At 46.9% G+C, this 17332-nt stretch overlaps 1 protein-coding gene across 1 annotated transcript in view; it reads left to right on the top strand.

Annotated features, from left to right (window-relative positions):
- The window catches only part of ST3GAL3 (ST3 beta-galactoside alpha-2,3-sialyltransferase 3), a 355813-nt gene that overhangs the window by 249609 nt on the left and 88872 nt on the right, over positions 1–17332 (top strand). Inside the window, exons 7-8 of the mRNA XM_077823827.1 lie at positions 1838–1901; positions 15949–16044. Of these exons, the coding sequence (XP_077679953.1) occupies positions 1838–1901; positions 15949–16044 (160 nt within the window). The remainder of the gene's footprint in view (positions 1–1837; positions 1902–15948; positions 16045–17332) is intronic.

The raw sequence follows: 17332 nt of genomic DNA, 5'->3' as shown, positions 1-17332 counted from the left end.
AGCTAGTGGGAACACACACTGTTTGTAGCTACACTGGTACAGTCTCACTGATTCAGTTCACTAGAACAGCGGCAGCCTCAGTCTTACATTATCCAACACTTCCTTCCAGAAAGGCTATTCCTCTGGTTGACATTACTTTTCTGGGTTACAAAATTGTCTGCCATGCAGTTTAGGAAGTTCTTGAGTCTGAATGTTGGGTTGTGATTGTTGTTCAGCAAAGCTCTCCCCCATGGCCAGTCTTGGTGCTCTGTAATAGATGACCAGAATAATTTTTTGTTGTTTTTCCATCCATCCTTGTATCATTACACTGAGTTTCACCACCTGACCCTTTACTCCCAAGCAGCTCTCCCAGTGCACCTTTATCCTGCCCTGCAGGAGAGGCTGCTAATTTAAGTGGTGGGATGAGAAAAATGGGGGATTTCATGATAAGTGCTGTAGTCCGATGTAACCAGTATGCTGTACAGTATAGTATGGGTTTGACTGGAACATGCCAGGCACCACTGGATGTTGGCTAGAAAGGTGACAGAATAAAACTCAGCTGAATTCATCATCCATTTGATGATTAGCTGGGTGGTTTTGCTGTCTGAAAAGTTGGAAGTGGACTCTGCAGCTCATGAAAGACTGCCCTTTTATGCCTTTCTGGGAGACAGCTTGGGAATTGCAACCCTCATAATGCATGCTTTCCAGCAAATGTCAAAGTCTGAGCCATGAGAAGTAGTGGCCTATGGCATGGGGCCTTCTGTGGTCACAAGCAGCCTGGCACTGTCACAGGAAGGTGGGCAGGAGACCAATGGCTGGAGAGGAAGTCGGAAGGCAGCTGCTGTGATCAGGGCAGCAGGAATCCTTCAAAGGAAGCAAAATGGAATAAAAGGGGCTGTTTTGGTGGTAAAATATCCATCTTTTGTAGTAAAAAAAAAAAACCCAGCATGGTTTCAAAGCCTCCTCTGATAGTAAATCTCAGGTTCTACCAGTGAGGTAGGTGGCTGGCAGGGACGACCACCATTGCTGATATCTCTTGTTCAGAACAACCCCCATCCTGCTAATGGAGCACATGGCCTTTGTCTCGGTTACCTCCACGTGTTAGTCACACCACCTTGTTGCGGCTTTTCTTACTTTAGATTGTAAACTCTTTGGGGCAGGGACTGTCACTTATATGTATATACAGCATCTAGTGTGTTGTGGTTCTGATACTCTGCACTCTGCTGTACTGCAAATAATACATAACAGGTTTCCTTTACTAGGCAAATTCTCATTTTAATTCTCCCCTAAATGTGCCAAATTCCGATCCCCCTGTAGTAGACGATCTCTATTAGGCACCCATTTATGTTAGTGTGTGAGTGGTCATTAAACAGATTTCACTTCAGTGAATCTTTTTTAACATTACAATGCCTTTGTGCGGGGAGGGGAATAACTCTGCTTCTACAGTTTGTGGTGTGAATTCTAAGTTGGTGTAACTTGCACTTTCTTCTGGCTCCTTCAACATGAATGAGACACCAATTTAGACTGCGTTAGACTTGCTTATTCACACTCTTATCCCCTTATCAATGACATGTAACTTACACCTCACCTCTGAATGTGGCACATGAGATCCCCTTGAGTTCAAGTATCTCACACCCTGAGGATCTAGACTTAGAGCACCAACTAGGAGGATATGGGAACATGTAAATTTCAGTGGGTTACCACTACTCCTAACCGACACTTTCCGTCAGCTCCTCTGAGTGTAAATTGCACTTGTAGACTCCCTGACTTACTCCACCTTGCACATGAACTTCATTAAAGGTGAAAACTTGTTTGGAATGGTCTGACCTTTCTAATGCCTTCTTTCCTTTCTCCCCAGATAATCTTATCAAAGCCATCTTGTCAGCAACCAAAGAGTATCGCCTCACTCCAGCCCTTGACAGGTAAGACGAGACCCTTCTGAAGCAGAAGGCGCAAATAGTGACACTTCATCACATTTCCTACACACAGTCTCCCAGGAAGTGTCTGTGCTTTGGACATAGGTCAGGAGCTGCGAATAGAGTTCTCATTCCAGTGAATTCTGGAAGCTTTGTTAGCTCAAACATACAAAAGTATGTTTACGTTTTAACTGCTTCCTAATTGTTTGCTTCTAAAAGCACAAAAATAGCGTGCACCATTGCATAGCTACCTCCTCCTACAGCAGTGGACTGGCAACACAACCAAATCACGCAAAGGTATTCAAACAAAAGAGAAGGGGTGCAGCTTATTCTGACAAGAACAGTTCACTAATATCTCACCTGAAAGCTGGTGGTGTGACTGCAGTGGTTGAGATGGTGACAAGATGGATGTAGGAACTTGCCTGGGGACTTGGAGGTTTGAGCTGGTATAATGCATATTTGTGTATTCAGAACACGCTCCTTCAGATTTTCTGGTCTTATCATAGAGCTTGTTCTGGAAAATCCTTGGCATGTTTATGATCAGCTGTCTGATTCTTTACCCTCTGCATTCTGACCCTTCCCTTCTTTTTTGACCTTCAGCCTTGAATCATAGAAGATTAGGGTTGGAAGAGACCTCAGGAGGTCATCTAGTCCAACCCCCTGCTCAAAGCAGGACCAACCCCAACTAAATCATCCCAGGCAAGGCTTTGTCAAGCTGGGCCTTAAAAACCTCTTAGGATGGAAATTCCACCACCTCCCAAGGTAACCCCATCCAGTGCTTCACCACCCTCCCAGTGAAATAGTTTTCCAACCTAGACCTCCCCCACTGCAACTTGAGAACATTGCTCCTTGTACTGTCATCTGCCACCACTGAGAACAGCCGAGCTCCATCCTCTTTGGAACCCCCCTTCAGGTAGTTGAAGGCTGCTATCAAATCCCCCCTCACTCTTCTCTTCTGCAGACTAAATAAACCCAGTTCCCTCAGCCTCTCCTCGTAAGTCATGTGCCCCAGCCCCCTAATAATTTTTGTTGCCGTCTGCTGGACTCTCTCCAATTTGTCCACATCCTTTCTGTAGTGGGAGGCCCAAAACTGGATGCAATACTCCAGATGAGGCCTCACCAGTGCCGAATAGAGGGGAATAATCACTTCCCTCAATCTGCTGGCAGTGCTCCTACTTATTCAGCCCAATATGCCGTTAGCCTTCTTGGCAACAAGGGCGCACTGCTGACTCATATCCAGCTTCTCATCCACTGTAATCCCCAGGTCCTTTTCTGCAGAACTGCCGGTTAGCCAGTTGGTCCCTAGTCTGTAGCAGTGCATGGGATTCTTCCATCCTAAGTGCAGGACTCTGCACTTATCCTTGTTGAACCTCATCAGATTTCTTTTGGCCCAATCTTCAAATTTGTCTAGTCATCCCGGACGCTATCCCTACTCTCCAGTGTATCTACGTCTCCCCCACATCTCAGTGTCATCTGCGAACTTGCTGAGGGTGCAATCCATCCCATCATCCAGATCATTAATGCAGATGTTGAACAAAACCAGCCCCAGGACAGACCCCTGGGGCACTCCACTTGACACCGGCTGCCAACTAGACATCGAGCTGTTGAGCCCGACAATCTAGCCCACTTTCTATCCACTGTGACGGGACAAGGCCAGATGGCTATAGAAAAGTAGTGGGAGATAGATATATTAGCTCCAGGCTAAACAAATCCCTGCTACCAGGATAAGTGAAATGGCAGCTGCTCCAGGTCAATTAAGACACCTGGGGCCAATTAAGAACTTTCCAGAAGGCAGGGAGAAGGCTAGGTTGATTGGGACACCTGAAGCCAATCAGGGGCTGGCTGAAACTAGTTAAAAGCCTCCCAGTCAGTCAGGTGGGTGTGCATGTCAGGAGCTGTGGGAGGAAGTTGTGCTGTTGGAGAGGCTGAGTAGTACACACCATATCAGGCATGAGGAAGGAGGCCCTGAGGTAAGGGTGAAGTGGAGCTTGAGGAAATGAGGGCTGCTGTGGGGGAAGTAGCCCAGGGAATTGTACATGTCATGTTTCTAAAATGTCAGCTACCATAGCTGATACTATTAGGGTCCTTGGGCTGGAGCCTGGAGTAGAGGGTGGGCCCGGGCTCCCCCTCCCCCCCACCTTTGCCCCCTGATTAATCACTGAGACCAGGAGACAACAGAGACTGTGCAAGGAAGGATAACTTCTCCTCACCTCCCTCGCTGGCTTATGATGAAAATGACTCAGTAGACTGTGACCCTTGTCTCTAGAAAGAGAAGGGTTACGTGAAGGGTCACAGTGAGCCTCTGAGGCTAACGAAATCTGCCAGGAAACACGGGACCCATGGAGGCAAGGACAGAGCTTTGTCACACCACCCTTATAGTCCATTCATCCAATCCATACTTTTTTAACTTTCTGGCAAGAATACTGTGGGAGACCATATCAAAAGCTTTGCTAAAGTCAAGATATATCACATCCACCACTTTCCCCGTATACACAGAGCCAGTTATCTCATCATAGAAGGCAATCAGGTTGGTCAGGTGTGACTTGTCCTTTGTTTAACTCCCTCACTAAGTGTCAATTTCTGGACCTGGGGTAAATTTTTTCAGAAGCTCTTAGGTGACTTAGGAGCTTTTGAAAAATGTTAGCCCTGTTCTTTACTGAACATTCTCCTGCTTTGATCTCACACTAATAAGGCTCTTGCTTTCTGACCAATTCATTTTTTGCCTCCTGACTCCTTCTGAGCTTCCAATCAGACTTTCCATGATCACCAAACTCATCAGCATTCCTGACATCTCTGCAGCTGCCAGCTGCATCCCCATTCCCCTCTGCTCCCTTGCTTCCAGAGCAGTAGCTCCGCTGTAGTTAAGGTGGGGAATTGCTTACTGTTTAAAATATGGCTAGTCTAGGTGCTCTAAAATGCACATCTGGGTCCAAAATCTGCTGACTCAGCTTATGCTGAAATTTCCTGTGCCTCATGGGAGTGTGGGGTGGGCAGGCTTAGCGGTCCAAATTTGGGGTTATTTGAGAAAGCGGCTCTTGAGATACAGCCGCCTTTTTAAAAATCATGTTTAGAAAATTACCTGGCTCTTAACAGGGGGGTTTTGGCTCACACGTGGGGCTCATACAGTTGCTCTGATCCTCCCCAAACTGATCTCACCCACTCAGAAATTCTCTCGGGTAGTGCACAGCTTGCACTGCTCCTTTGGGGAAGCGATATTTCCAAAGGTGTTGGGGGTGAAGTTTGTAATTCCAGCTCAGTTTGAGCTGAACTGACACACTAAAGACGGTGAAGTGCACATGTGCCACAAGACTGATGCTCTTTTGCAGGTCAGAGGCTTTGCAGGCAGACTTATGTCACAGTAATTGGGTGTCTCGAGGTGACATGCTGTGGCCCTTTAACCTGAGCAGCATCTATGGCCTGTGATTTTGAGTCCTAACCAAAGCAGTTTGTTGAGAATGTTGTGCGTGTTATGTCATGTCTCTGCCTGCGTTCATTAGAAGGAAGTGCGCCCTTGATTAGGAAGTTTTTCCCTGAGACCAAAACTTCTGGTTTAAGAGTCAATATTTCAGAGTTCTCTAAAATCCACCTGCAGACTCTGATTCTACTGTAGATGTGTTGTCAAGGAAATTAGCCTTAATTTAACAGAGAAGAGAAAAGACTCTAGTAAGCAGTTAGGGTAATATAATAGCAACTCATGTTCCTCACCTGTTTCTTGAACAATGTGACTGAATGGGGTCAAAGGAAAGCAAGTCATCAAGGGAAGTTCTAGAGAGCTGGAGAAGCTATTGTTGCACCATTATTTTAAAAGGGAAAATGAGATGACATGAATTATTATAGACTGATGAGCTTGACATCAGTCCTGGGCAAAATCATGCAAAGGTTAATATGGAATAGAATCAGTAAAAAGATGGTATCTTAACGAGTGCAGATTAACATGGGTTTTATGGAAAATGAATCTGGTCAAGTAAATTTGGTATTTTTTATGAGATCACAAGTTTGATTGATTGATAAAGGTAAATCTGTTGTGTCGTTAGACGTCTGTAAGGCATTTGACTTAGTCCAAATGACATCCTGCTCTAAAAAAAGTGTCACTGTACAAGATCAATGTAGCCCATATTATATGGATTAAAAGCTAATTAAATGAGAGATTTCAAAAATTAATTATAAATGGGAAATCATTATCTAGTGGGTGTGTTTATAGTGTGTTCCGGCAGGGATCTGTTCTCGGCCCAATGTTGTTCAACATTTTCATCAGTGATATGGAAGAAAATAGAAAATCAATGCTGGTAGAACTTGCAGATAACACACAAATTGGTGGAGTGGTAAATAATGATGTGGACAGGTCAGTTATAAAGACTGCTCCAGATTGCTTGTAAACGGGACTCATTTGAGCAACATGCATTTTAACAGAGCCAAATGGAAGATGAGATATCTAGGAGCAAAGAACATGGGTCACACTGATAAGATGAGAGATGGTCTCCTGAAAGTCAGTGACACTGAAAAGGACTTGGGGTTGATGATAGATAACCAGTTGAACATGAGCTCCCGGTGTGATGGTGTAGCTAAAAGAACAAATGTGATTCTGGGATGCCTAAGCAGGAGGATATTGAGTAGTAGACAGGTGGCATTACCCCTCACGTGGCACCAGTGAGACTGTTACTGGTTTCAGCACTTCAAAAAAGATGTTGAGAAATGGAATGAGTTCAGAAAAGAGCTATACGAATGATTCAAGGTATGGAAAATCTGCCTGAGAGTGAGACACTTGAGGAGCTTAATGTCCTTGGTTTATCCAAGAGAAGGTTAAGAGGTGACTTGATCGTGATCGAAAAGACATCTTTTAAAAATTGGCAGCCAGATCCTACTGAGGCAAACAGAAGGGAGCATAAATCCTGGCAAGTCAAATGCAAAAGTAGAATCAGGCCGGCCCCAAAAGAATTTGAAGAGCAACTAGCAAAAGACACAGAAACTAACAGCAATTTTTTAAACAAATATAATATTGCATGCAGGAAGCCTGCCGCACAGCCAGTGGGGCCACTGGACAATCTAGGTGCTCAAGGACGATAAGGCCATTGCGAAAAGCTAAATGAATTCTTTGCATCGGTCTTCATTGTAGAGGACGTGAGGGAGATTCCAAAACCTGAGCCATTCTTCTTAGGCAGTGTTTCTCAAACTTCATTGCACCGCAACTCCCTACTGACAGCAAAGTTAGCACATGACCCCAGGAGGAGGGGTGCCAAGGGCAGAGCCCAAGCCCCGCTGCCCTGGTTGGGGGGAGAGGGGGCCACAGCCCTAGCCCCGCTGCCCTGGTTGGGGGGAGAGGGGGCCGCAGCCCGAGCCCCGCTACCCTGGTTGGGGGTGGAGCTTGGGCTTCAGCTTCTGCCCCGGGGCCCAGCAAGTCTAATGCTGGCCCTGGCAACCCCATTAAAATTGGATCACAGCCCACTTTGGGGTCATAGAATATCAGGGTTGGAAGAGACCTCAGGAGGTCATCTAGTCCAACCCCCTGCTCAAAAGCAGGACCAATCCCCAATTAAATCATCCCAGCTAGGGCTTTGTCAAGCCTGACCTTAAAAACTTCTAAGGAAGGAGATTCTACCACCTCCCTAGGTAACGCATTCCAGTGTTTCACCACCCTCCTAGTGAAAAAGTTTTTCCTAATATCCAACCTAAACCTCCCCCACTGCAACTTGAGACCATTACTCCTTGTCCTGTCCTCTTCTACCACTGAGAATAGTCTAGAACCATCCTCTCTGGAACCACCTCTCAGGTAGTTGAAAGCAGCTATCAAATCCGCCTTCATTCTTCTCTTCTGCAGACTAAACAATCCCAGTTCCCTCAGCCTCTCCTCATAAGTCATGTGTTCCAGAGCCCTAATCATTTTTGTTGCCCTTCGCTGGACTCTTTCCAATTTATCCACATCCTTCTTGTAGTGTGGGGCCCAAAACTGACACAGTACTCCAGATGAGGCCTCACCAATGTCGAATAGAGGGGAACGATCACGTCCCTCGATCTGCTCGCTATGCCCCTACTTATACATCCCAAAATGCCATTGGCCTTCTTGGCAACAAGGGCACACTGCTGACTCATATCCATCTTCTTGTCCACTGTCACCCCTAGGTCCTTTTCCGCAGAACTGCTGCCTAGCCATTCGGTCCCTAGTCTGTAGCTGTGCATTGGGTTCTTCAGTCCTACGTGCAGGACCCTGCACTTATCCTTACTGAACCTCATCAGATTTCTTTTGGCCCAATCCTCCAATTTGTCTAGGTCCCTCTGTATCCTATCCCTGCCCTCCAGCGTATCTACCACTCCTCCCAGTTTAGTATCATCTGCAAATTTGCTGAGAGTGCAATCCACACCATCCTCCAGATCATTTATGAAGATATTGAACAAAACCGGCCCTAGGACCGACCCCTGGGGCACTCCACTTGACACCGGCTGCCAACTAGACATGGAGCCATTGATCACTACCCGTTGAGCCCGACAATCTAGCCAGCTTTCTTTCTATCCACCTTATTGTCCATTCATCCAGCCCATACTTCTTTAACTTGCTGACAAGAATACTGTGGGAGACCGTGTCAAAAGCTTTACTAAAGTCAAGAAACAATACATCCACTGCTTTCCCTTCATCCACAGAACCAGTAATCTCATCATAGAAGGCGATTAGATTAGTTAGGCATGACCTTCCCTTGGTGAATCCATGCTGACTGTTCCTGATCACTTTCCTCTCATGTAAGTGCTTCAGGATTGATTCTTTGAGGACCTGCTCCATGATTTTTCCAGAGACTGAGGTGAGGCTGACTGGCCTGTAGTTCCCAGGATCCTCCTTCTTCCCTTTTTTAAAGATTGGCACTACATTAGCCTTTTTCCAGTCATCCGGGACTTCCCCCGCTCGCCACGAGTTTTCAAAGATAATGGCCAATGGCTCTGCAATCACAGCCGCCAGTTCCTTTAGCACTCTCGGATGCAGCTCGTCCGGCCCCATGGACTTGTGCACGTCCAGCTTTTCTAAATAGTCCCTAACCACCTCTTTCTCCACAGAGGGCTGGCCATCTATTCCCAATGTTGTGATGCCCAGCGCAGCAGTCTGGGAGCTGACCTTGTTAGTGAAGACAGAGGCAAAAAAAGCATTGAGTACATTAGCTTTTTCCACATCCTCTGTCACTAGGTTGCCTCCCTCATTCATTAAGGGGCCCACACTTTCCTTGGCTTTCTTCTTGTTGCCAACATACCTGAAGAAACCCTTCTTGTTACTCTTAACATCTCTTGCTAGCTGCAGCTCCAGGTGCAATTTGGCCCTCCTGATTTCATTCCTACATGCCCGAGCAACATTTTTATACTCTTCCCTGGTCATATGTCCAACCTTCCACTTCTTGTAAGCTTCTTTTTTATGTTTAGGATCCGCTACGATTTCACCGTTAAGCCAAGCTGGTCGCCTGCCATATTTACTATTCTTTCGACACATCGGGATGGTTTGTCCCTATAACCTCAACAGGGATTCCTTGAAATACAGCCAGCTCTCCTGGACTCCTGTCCCCTTCATGTTCGTCCCCCAGGGGATCCTGGCCATCCGTTCCCTGAGGGAGTCGAAGTCTGCTTTCCTGAAGTCCAGGGTCCGTATCCTGCTGCTTACCTTTCTTCCCTGCGTCAGGATCCTGAACTCAACCAACTCATGGTCACTGCCTCCCAGATTCTCATCCATTTTTGCTTCCCCTACTAATTCTTCCTGGTTTGTGAGCAGCAGGTCAAGAAAAGTGCCCCCCCTAGTTGGCTCCTCTAGCACTTGCACCAGGAAATTGTCCCCTACGCTTTCCAAAAACTTCCTGGATTGTCTATGCACCGCAGTATTGCTCTCCCAGCAGATATCAGGAAAATTAAAGTCACCCATGAGAACCAGGGCGTGCAATCTAGTAGCTTCTGCGAGCTGCCGGAAGAAAGCCTCATCCACCTCATCCCCCTGGTCCGGTGGTCTATAGCAGACTCCCACCACTACATCTCTCTTGTTGCACACACTTCTAAACTTAATCCAGAGACACTCAGGTTTTTCTGCAGTTTCGTACCAGAGCTCTGAGCAGTCATACTGCTCCCTTACATACAGTGCTACTCCCCCACCTTTTCTGGCCTCCCTGTCCTTCCTGAACAGTTTATAACCATCCATGACAGTACTCCAGTCATGTGAGTTATCCCACCAAGTCTCTGTTATTTCAATCACGTCATAATTCCTTGACATCACCAGGACCTCCAGTTCTCCCTGCTTGTTTCCAAGGCTTTGTGCATTCGTATATAAGCACTTGAGATAACCTGCTGATCGCCCCTTATTCTCAGTATGAGGCAGGAGCCCTCCCCCCACAGACATTCCTGCCTGTACTTCCTCCCGGTATCCCGCTTTCCCACTTACCTCAGGGCTTTGGTCTCCTTTCTCCGGTGAACCTAGTTTAAAGCCCTCCTCACTAGGTTAGCCAGCCTGCTCACAAAGATGCTCTTCCCTTTCTTCGTAAGGTGGAGCCCGTCTCTGCCCAGCACTCCCCCTTCATGGAACACCATCCCATGGTCAAAGAATCCAAAGCCTTCTCTCCGACACCACCTGCGTAGCCATTCGTTGACTTCCACGATTCGACGGTCCCTACCCAGGCCTTTTCCTTCCACGGGGAGGATGGACGAGAACACCACTTGCGCCTCAAACTCCTTTATCCTTCTTCCCAGAGCCACGTAGTCCGCAGTGATCCGCTCAAGGTCATTCTTGGCAGTATCATTGGTGCCCACGTGGAGAAGCAGGAAGGGGTAGCGATCCGAGGGCTTGATGAGTCTCGGCAGTCTCTGCGTCACATCGTGAATCCTAGCTCCTGGCAAGCAGCAGACTTCTCGGTTTTCCCGGTCAGGGCGGCAGATAGATGACCCAGTCCCCCGGAGTAGAGAGTCCCCGACCACCACCACCCGCCTCCTTCTCTTGGGAGTTGTGGTCGTGGAACCCCCCATCTCAGGACAGTGCATCTCATGCCTTCCAACCAGCGGAGTCTCCTTCTGCTTTCTCCCCCCAGACATATCATCTGGTCCACTCTCCGCAATGGTACCTGTGGAGAGAACATGAAAGCGGTTAGTTACCTGTGTCCGCGTTGCTGGAACCCGGACATTCCCCCTTCTTCTTCTGGAGGTCACATGTTGCCAAGCTTCTTCACTGGCCTCTTGGCTCCGCTGTGCAACCTGCTCTAAATCTTTAGAGCTTTGTGCCCGTAGAAGCATATCCTGACTTTTGTCCAGAAAATCCTCTGTTTCTCATATGCAACGCAGGGTCGTTATCTGTTGCTCCAGACCTTCAATCTTCCCTTCCAGTATGGAGACCAGCTTGCACTTTGTACAGACAAAGTCGCTTCTGTCCTGTGGAAGAAAGACAAACATGGCACATCCAGTGCAGGTCACAACAGCTGAACCCCCCCCCCTTCCATATCACCTTCCTACTATGAGCTTCCTCAGAGAAGTTGGCAAGATGTAAGCGTCACTGGGCTCGCTCCAGGCGAACTCCCAGGCAAACTCCTGCTGTGTGCTGCTCTGCTGTTCCCCGCTGCTCAGCTGGTTCGCCGCTGACCCACCTGACCCACCATTTGAGAACCGCTGTTCTTAGGTCACAAATCTGAGGAACTGCCCCAGATTGAGGTGTCAGTGGAGGAGGTTTTGAAACTAATTAATAAGTTAAAAAGTCAGACGTCACCCCGACCAGATGGCATCACCCAAGACATCTGAAGGAACCCAAATATGAACTTACAGAACCAACAGGTATGTAACCTATTGCTTAAATCAGCTCCTGTCTCACATGATGGGCAGCTAGCTAATGTAATGCCAAAAAAAAAAAAGTCTCTAGAGGTGACCCCGGCAATTGCAGGCCGGTGAGCCTGGCTTCAGTACCAGGCACATTGGTTGAAACTGTAGCAAAGAACAAAATTGTCAGACACATGGATGAACACCATATGTTGGGGAAGAGCCAACATGGCTTTGTAAGGGGAAATCATGCCTCAGAATTCTTTGAGGGGATCAACAAACGTGGATAAGAGTGAAACAATGGATATAGTGTACTTGGACTTTCAGAAAGCCTTTGACAAGGTCCCTCACCCAAGGCTGTTAAGCAAAGTAAGCCGTCATGGGATAAAAGGGAAGGTCCTCTCATGGATCAGTAATTGGTTAAAAGATAAGAAACAAATGTTAGGAATCAGCGATCAGTTTTCACATTGAAAAGAAGTAAATAGTGGTGTCCCCCAGGGGTCTGTTCTGGGGCCAGTGCTCTTCAACATATTCATAAATGATCTGGAAAAAGGGGTAAACAGGGAGGTGGCAAAGTTTGCAGATACTAAATTACTCATGAAATTTAAGTCCAAAGCAGATGGCGAAGAGTTATGAAGGGATCTCACACAACTGGGTGGCTAAGCATCAAAATGGCTGATGAAATTCAATGTTGATAAATGCAAAGTAATGCACATTGGAAAACATAATCCCAACTATACATACAAAATGATGGGGTCTAAATTAGCTGTTACCACTCAAAAAAGAGATCTTGGAATCATTGTGGATAGTTCTCTGAAAACATCTGCTCAATGTGGTTGGGGTCATCAGTGTGGTTAGATGTTGATAGATGTTTGGCTGCATGTGTGTGTTTCTTTTGTGTACCGCTCCAGTCCTGTGCAGACAGCTGGCACGGCAGACCTCGGGTGAACTGCCCAATGACCACAAGATTTGTTAAGGGATGAAGGCACCCAGCTAGGTTTATTGTCAATGAAGCACTGTACTAGTATTCTGCAGAGTTTACCAGACCACTAATACGTGTGTGCCCGTAACAATGGGCCAGCTTAGTGAACGGCGAGACTTTCCATTTCTCCCTAGGCCAGACAAAGATACTTCCTTTGAGATACATTTTTATACCCCGATACAAACAAGTTAGTACTACCCCTCTGACATAGTTAGTTACTGCCCCCTTATTTGGCTAGTTATCATCCATTACCTTGTACATGTTGGTTTGATTAAAACATCTCTCTCCGTACTGTCCTCCTGACCTTATTTTTTAGGAGGGGTTAGTGTGTTCCTGTTATCCTTGGGGAATGTTTTTGTACCATCCTTGATATCGGAATGTTCTGGTACCACTTAATATCGGGGTGTGTTTGTGTAAGTACTCTGTAACTAGCACTTTTAGGAATGTGTATTTTCTGCAATATCAGCCCTTTTCTTGCCAAATTCTTTAAGCAGATCCTGCCTCATACCAGGCCTCTAATGCAAGGGCTTATGTCTCCGGCTCTCTTCTTACTACAGGGATCAACACTGACTACTTCCTCTCCTCCTTGCCTCATGTGCTGGCTATTACAAGTCCTGCCACTGCTTTCTCCACGTCATTTAGAAAATATATCCTTTCCTTTCTCTCCCATTGTCTAAGGCTCTTGTTCATACCCTGGGTAATCTTCTGCCTTGACTGGTGTAACTATCACATCCTCTGTGTCCTCTATGACATATATATTGCATTCTCCAGTCACTCCAAAATACAGTGGCCAAAATTATCTTAATCGCCAATTAATCCAACCATATCATTTCCCTTGTCACATCTCCATCTTGCTGTCTCTTGGTTAGCATGTCCAGTTTAAAATTCTGGTCTTCCCATCAACGCTATGCACAGCTGTACCCTGGCCTACAGCTTTTATCTTGTGATGTATCACCACCCATTACTTTTACTTTCCCAGCAATGCCAGTCTTTAAATCCCTTTTAGGATCTTCTCCCACTCCAGTTTCAGTGCCTTGATCCCTGCTTCTTCCCATTCGTGGTATGCCAGATCCCCATACTCACACTGTTATTGGGGCCTCTGGGAGCCACCTCAGTACCTGCCAGGACCCATTGCGTTTGGTGCTGTATCAAAGACATAACATGCTATTTGGGGCAGGGGTTATCTAAAGCAGCCTCCCAATCGGAGTAGTGGGGGCAGGCAAGCAACCTAACCAGTTTTAAGATGGATCTAGATAAGTTTATGAATGGGAAGGGATGATATGACAGGGTTGCCTGATCTAGCAGGGGACTGGACTAGATGACCCAGGAGGTCCCCTCCAGTCCTATGTCCCTATTCTAAGACTAGATGCAAACAGCATGAGGGAAGTGGGAAAGCCAGCAGTGGGTAATGAAGATAGCTTATACCTCACATGCTGAGTGTCTTACAGCTTGATGATTCCTGATGGCTCCAAACCAAACCAAAACCCCAAAAGGGTGGTTTTAATTTTAAAAAAGCCTAATTACCTTAAAATCTGCCCTCCCCCACTAGTCCATGTCTTAGCTCTTGCTGGCTGGCTGATTCCTTTTAGGGCTATTTCAAAGGAGAAGGTGGCCCTAAATGGGGCTTCCTGACCATGTTCCAGCCCCATATTAGCTGCTTAGAGATGTTCAAAGAGACTGACCCTGCCAGAAGCTTTCACAGCTGGAATAGCGGGATTTCTGGCTTTAATTAATATGTGGTTTGGTTGTGCTGAAAGGCTCAGTTCCTGTAGTTCTCTAATATCTTTTTAACTGTGCTTGGAAGTGGTTCCTGAATATTCCTGGGGCACTGTATCTGTTAGCTCGGTGCGAGTCTCCCCCTGACAGGCCTGTCAGCAGGTCAATCCTCAGTTCTTTAACCCAGGCCAGGATGTTCGCTTCAGGCCCAGTCTTCATGAACAGCAGCTAAGCTTGGCAGGGGCTGGGTTTTCTGCACAGTTGCGTTAGGAGTGGTTACAGCAAAGTGAACTCTTGGTGATATCAAAGGAGTCGTTTCAAAAGTTGGCTAACCTAATCCCCCTTCCCCTGTTACAGCCGTGGCGCTGGGTCTTCTCTTTGGACTGATGTATATTTTTTAAATCTCAGCCATGTGCTATAGCTTTTAAGGCACATCTCGTGTTGGGGAGAGGGTGTGGTGAGGACACCCAGGAGAGAGAGCCCATGGAAGCATTTTGGCTGGTTGTCCCAGAATTCTTCTGGAGGCTCTGGAGAGAGCACACTTGAGCCGCTGCCCTCCCGCTTCGGAAGGTCCGGTGTACACTCCCCTCATTGACAGCTGCACTGGGCCCAACCCTTTCTAGGGAGACCAGCACTAGGCTGAAAGGCCCAGTGTTCCCTGCTGTGAGTGTGGGTGGCCCCTTCTGTGGGAACCCAAAGGGGAAGGTCCAGCCAGTGTCTGGCCCTTAATTTTTTCTGAAGTACATTACACAGGTTATGAAAGAATGTGCAGGTCTCTTAAATATGTGTTTGGTTCTTATTAGTCTTTGATAAGTGGTTACTTTTCATGCAGTACTGTCATTTCTTCCATATGCAAGATGGGTGATTTTTGTCTGAGCATTTTAGTGGCTTGTATTCCTGCAGGATAATAGAACAACCCCCAGCTCTTACATAGTGCATTTCATTTGTAGATCTTAAAGTGCTTCATAAAGGAGTGGTCAGTATCATTGTCCTCATTTTACAGATTAGGAAACTGAGGCACAGGGAGGCAAGTGACTTTCCCAGGGTCAGCCAGCAAACTGGTGTCAGAGCCAGGAATTGAATTTAGGTCTTCTGAATCAAGTGCTGCATCATGATTGTGTGAGAAGAGAGGCTGCCATTTAATGTCCCCATCCTGTGCATTATCAGATACTGTCTGTCAAACAGCTATTCATTTCTAGCGTACAAAGACCGAACTATTTACATTTAGTGTAGTCTATATAATGGAGAGAAGGGACGTTTTATTATTTATGCATTTATTTCATTATGAAATGGGGGTTGGGTAATTGTTTAAATAACGAATGGATTTCGTTTGCCCCAAGCAGAGTGAGGAAAGGGTGAGAGGAGATTGCCGGTCCTGGAAGCCCATCTCCCCATGCTGCCTGTGGTGTGAAATACCAGGCCATTTGTGCGGGCCACCTCGGCACCATGGGCAGCTCCGCCCTTCCTTTCGTTCTGAACGTTGCCAGAGATTTCCTGTAATGTCTGGAGAGATGCAGGCTGCACGGAACTTGACTCTAAGCAGCTATGTGATAGTGAATTTTAACATGTTGTTACAAGCAACCTTTCCCTGCGTTTCCTCCTCAGTCTCAGCTGCCGGCGATGTATCATTGTGGGAAACGGTGGAGTTCTTGCAAATAAGTCATTGGGGTTGAAAATTGATGACTATGATGTTGTCGTCAGGTGAGTCCTCGGTATCCTATTCTGGATATTTTTTATTCATTTTCAGTATAGCACAAATAGACTGTAGAGCGGTTCAACCTCCATTGTTCACACATTGACCAGGAACAATCGCCGTTGGTAGGGGCACTTACAATGAGGTGTAAAATAAACCAAGAATGTACAGATTGTCCAAATTCTAAATGTTCGTGGTGGTCTTGACGGGGAAGGTAGTTTGTCTCACTTATCCCACAAGTGCCTCCATGCTGTCCCTTCCATCATTCAAGCTGTGACCCTCTCCTTACTGCAGTTCTTCCTGAAGAGTCTCCTCTTCCATGATGCCCGCAGTGTGTGTGCATCAATACTATTGAATTAGCTGCTATTACAGAGCTGCTCCTAGTTAGATTCCGTAGGCCAGGTACTGTCATACACACATGCGCGGCGTTGTCCAGGACCTACCGCTTAAGAGCAAGGCAGGAGCAGAGCTGTATCCTGCCCAAGAGAGGAGAGTCTGCGGCAGAAGCTGCTCACTTCTCCCCTCCCTTGCCCTGGACACTGGGAAAAGTGCTCCGAGTGGGATAAATCTTTTCCACCCCGCACCCCCTGGCAGTATGTGCTTAATTCTTTGCGATGGTCTTGTGATTACTGTTCCTTTGGGCTGCACTGTTCTCGTAGGGCCCCTCCAGGGACTCCGCCTCTGCTCAGAAAGCAGGAGGAGGAAAGGCTTCAATTCTTTGCACTAAGCCACCCACTTAGATTTAAATCCAAACTACCTCCAATTTAATTTCAAAATGAGAAACTCAATGAGGAGTTCAGTGGTCTGGCAAAAATAAACCCATTCCTATCACTAATAACTGGATGGGTTGCCTGTAGTGGGTCGTTTCCACACCCAACATGACCCTTCTCCTCACATCAGTAAATCTGAAGCTAGTCTGTGGCCTGGGATGAGGAGGGTGGTATTTGAGCATCTGTGCTGGCAGGGAGCTGGGATAGGAAGTGAAAAGGCAACCTTAAAGGTTAAGTGAAGCCAGGTGCTCAGCTGTGTGAGTGAGCGGGTGAGAGCAGACATCTTGTTCAATGTCTCCACCTGCTTGCTTGAGTCCCATGGAAGTCCGGGGAAGGAGAGGTGCATTCATTCTGGGCTGCTTGGCTGCATTAGCAGGCTTTGCAGGAACTAGACCTGGGAGCTAGGAGGTGGATCTCTGCGGCAGAGAAATATAGAGAATCCGTTGGTGCAGCTAGCAGATAATGCAGGGGCCCAGTCACATAGTGGGGTTCTGATTGACTCCTCACAGGGCTTGGACCAGTTTTC

The sequence above is a fragment of the Eretmochelys imbricata genome, chromosome 8 (genome assembly GCF_965152235.1).
Source record: "Eretmochelys imbricata isolate rEreImb1 chromosome 8, rEreImb1.hap1, whole genome shotgun sequence".
Lineage (NCBI taxonomy): Eukaryota > Metazoa > Chordata > Testudines > Cheloniidae > Eretmochelys > Eretmochelys imbricata.
Note: the sequence above shows the minus strand (reverse complement) of the source record. Positions and strands in the feature narration are given on the sequence as shown.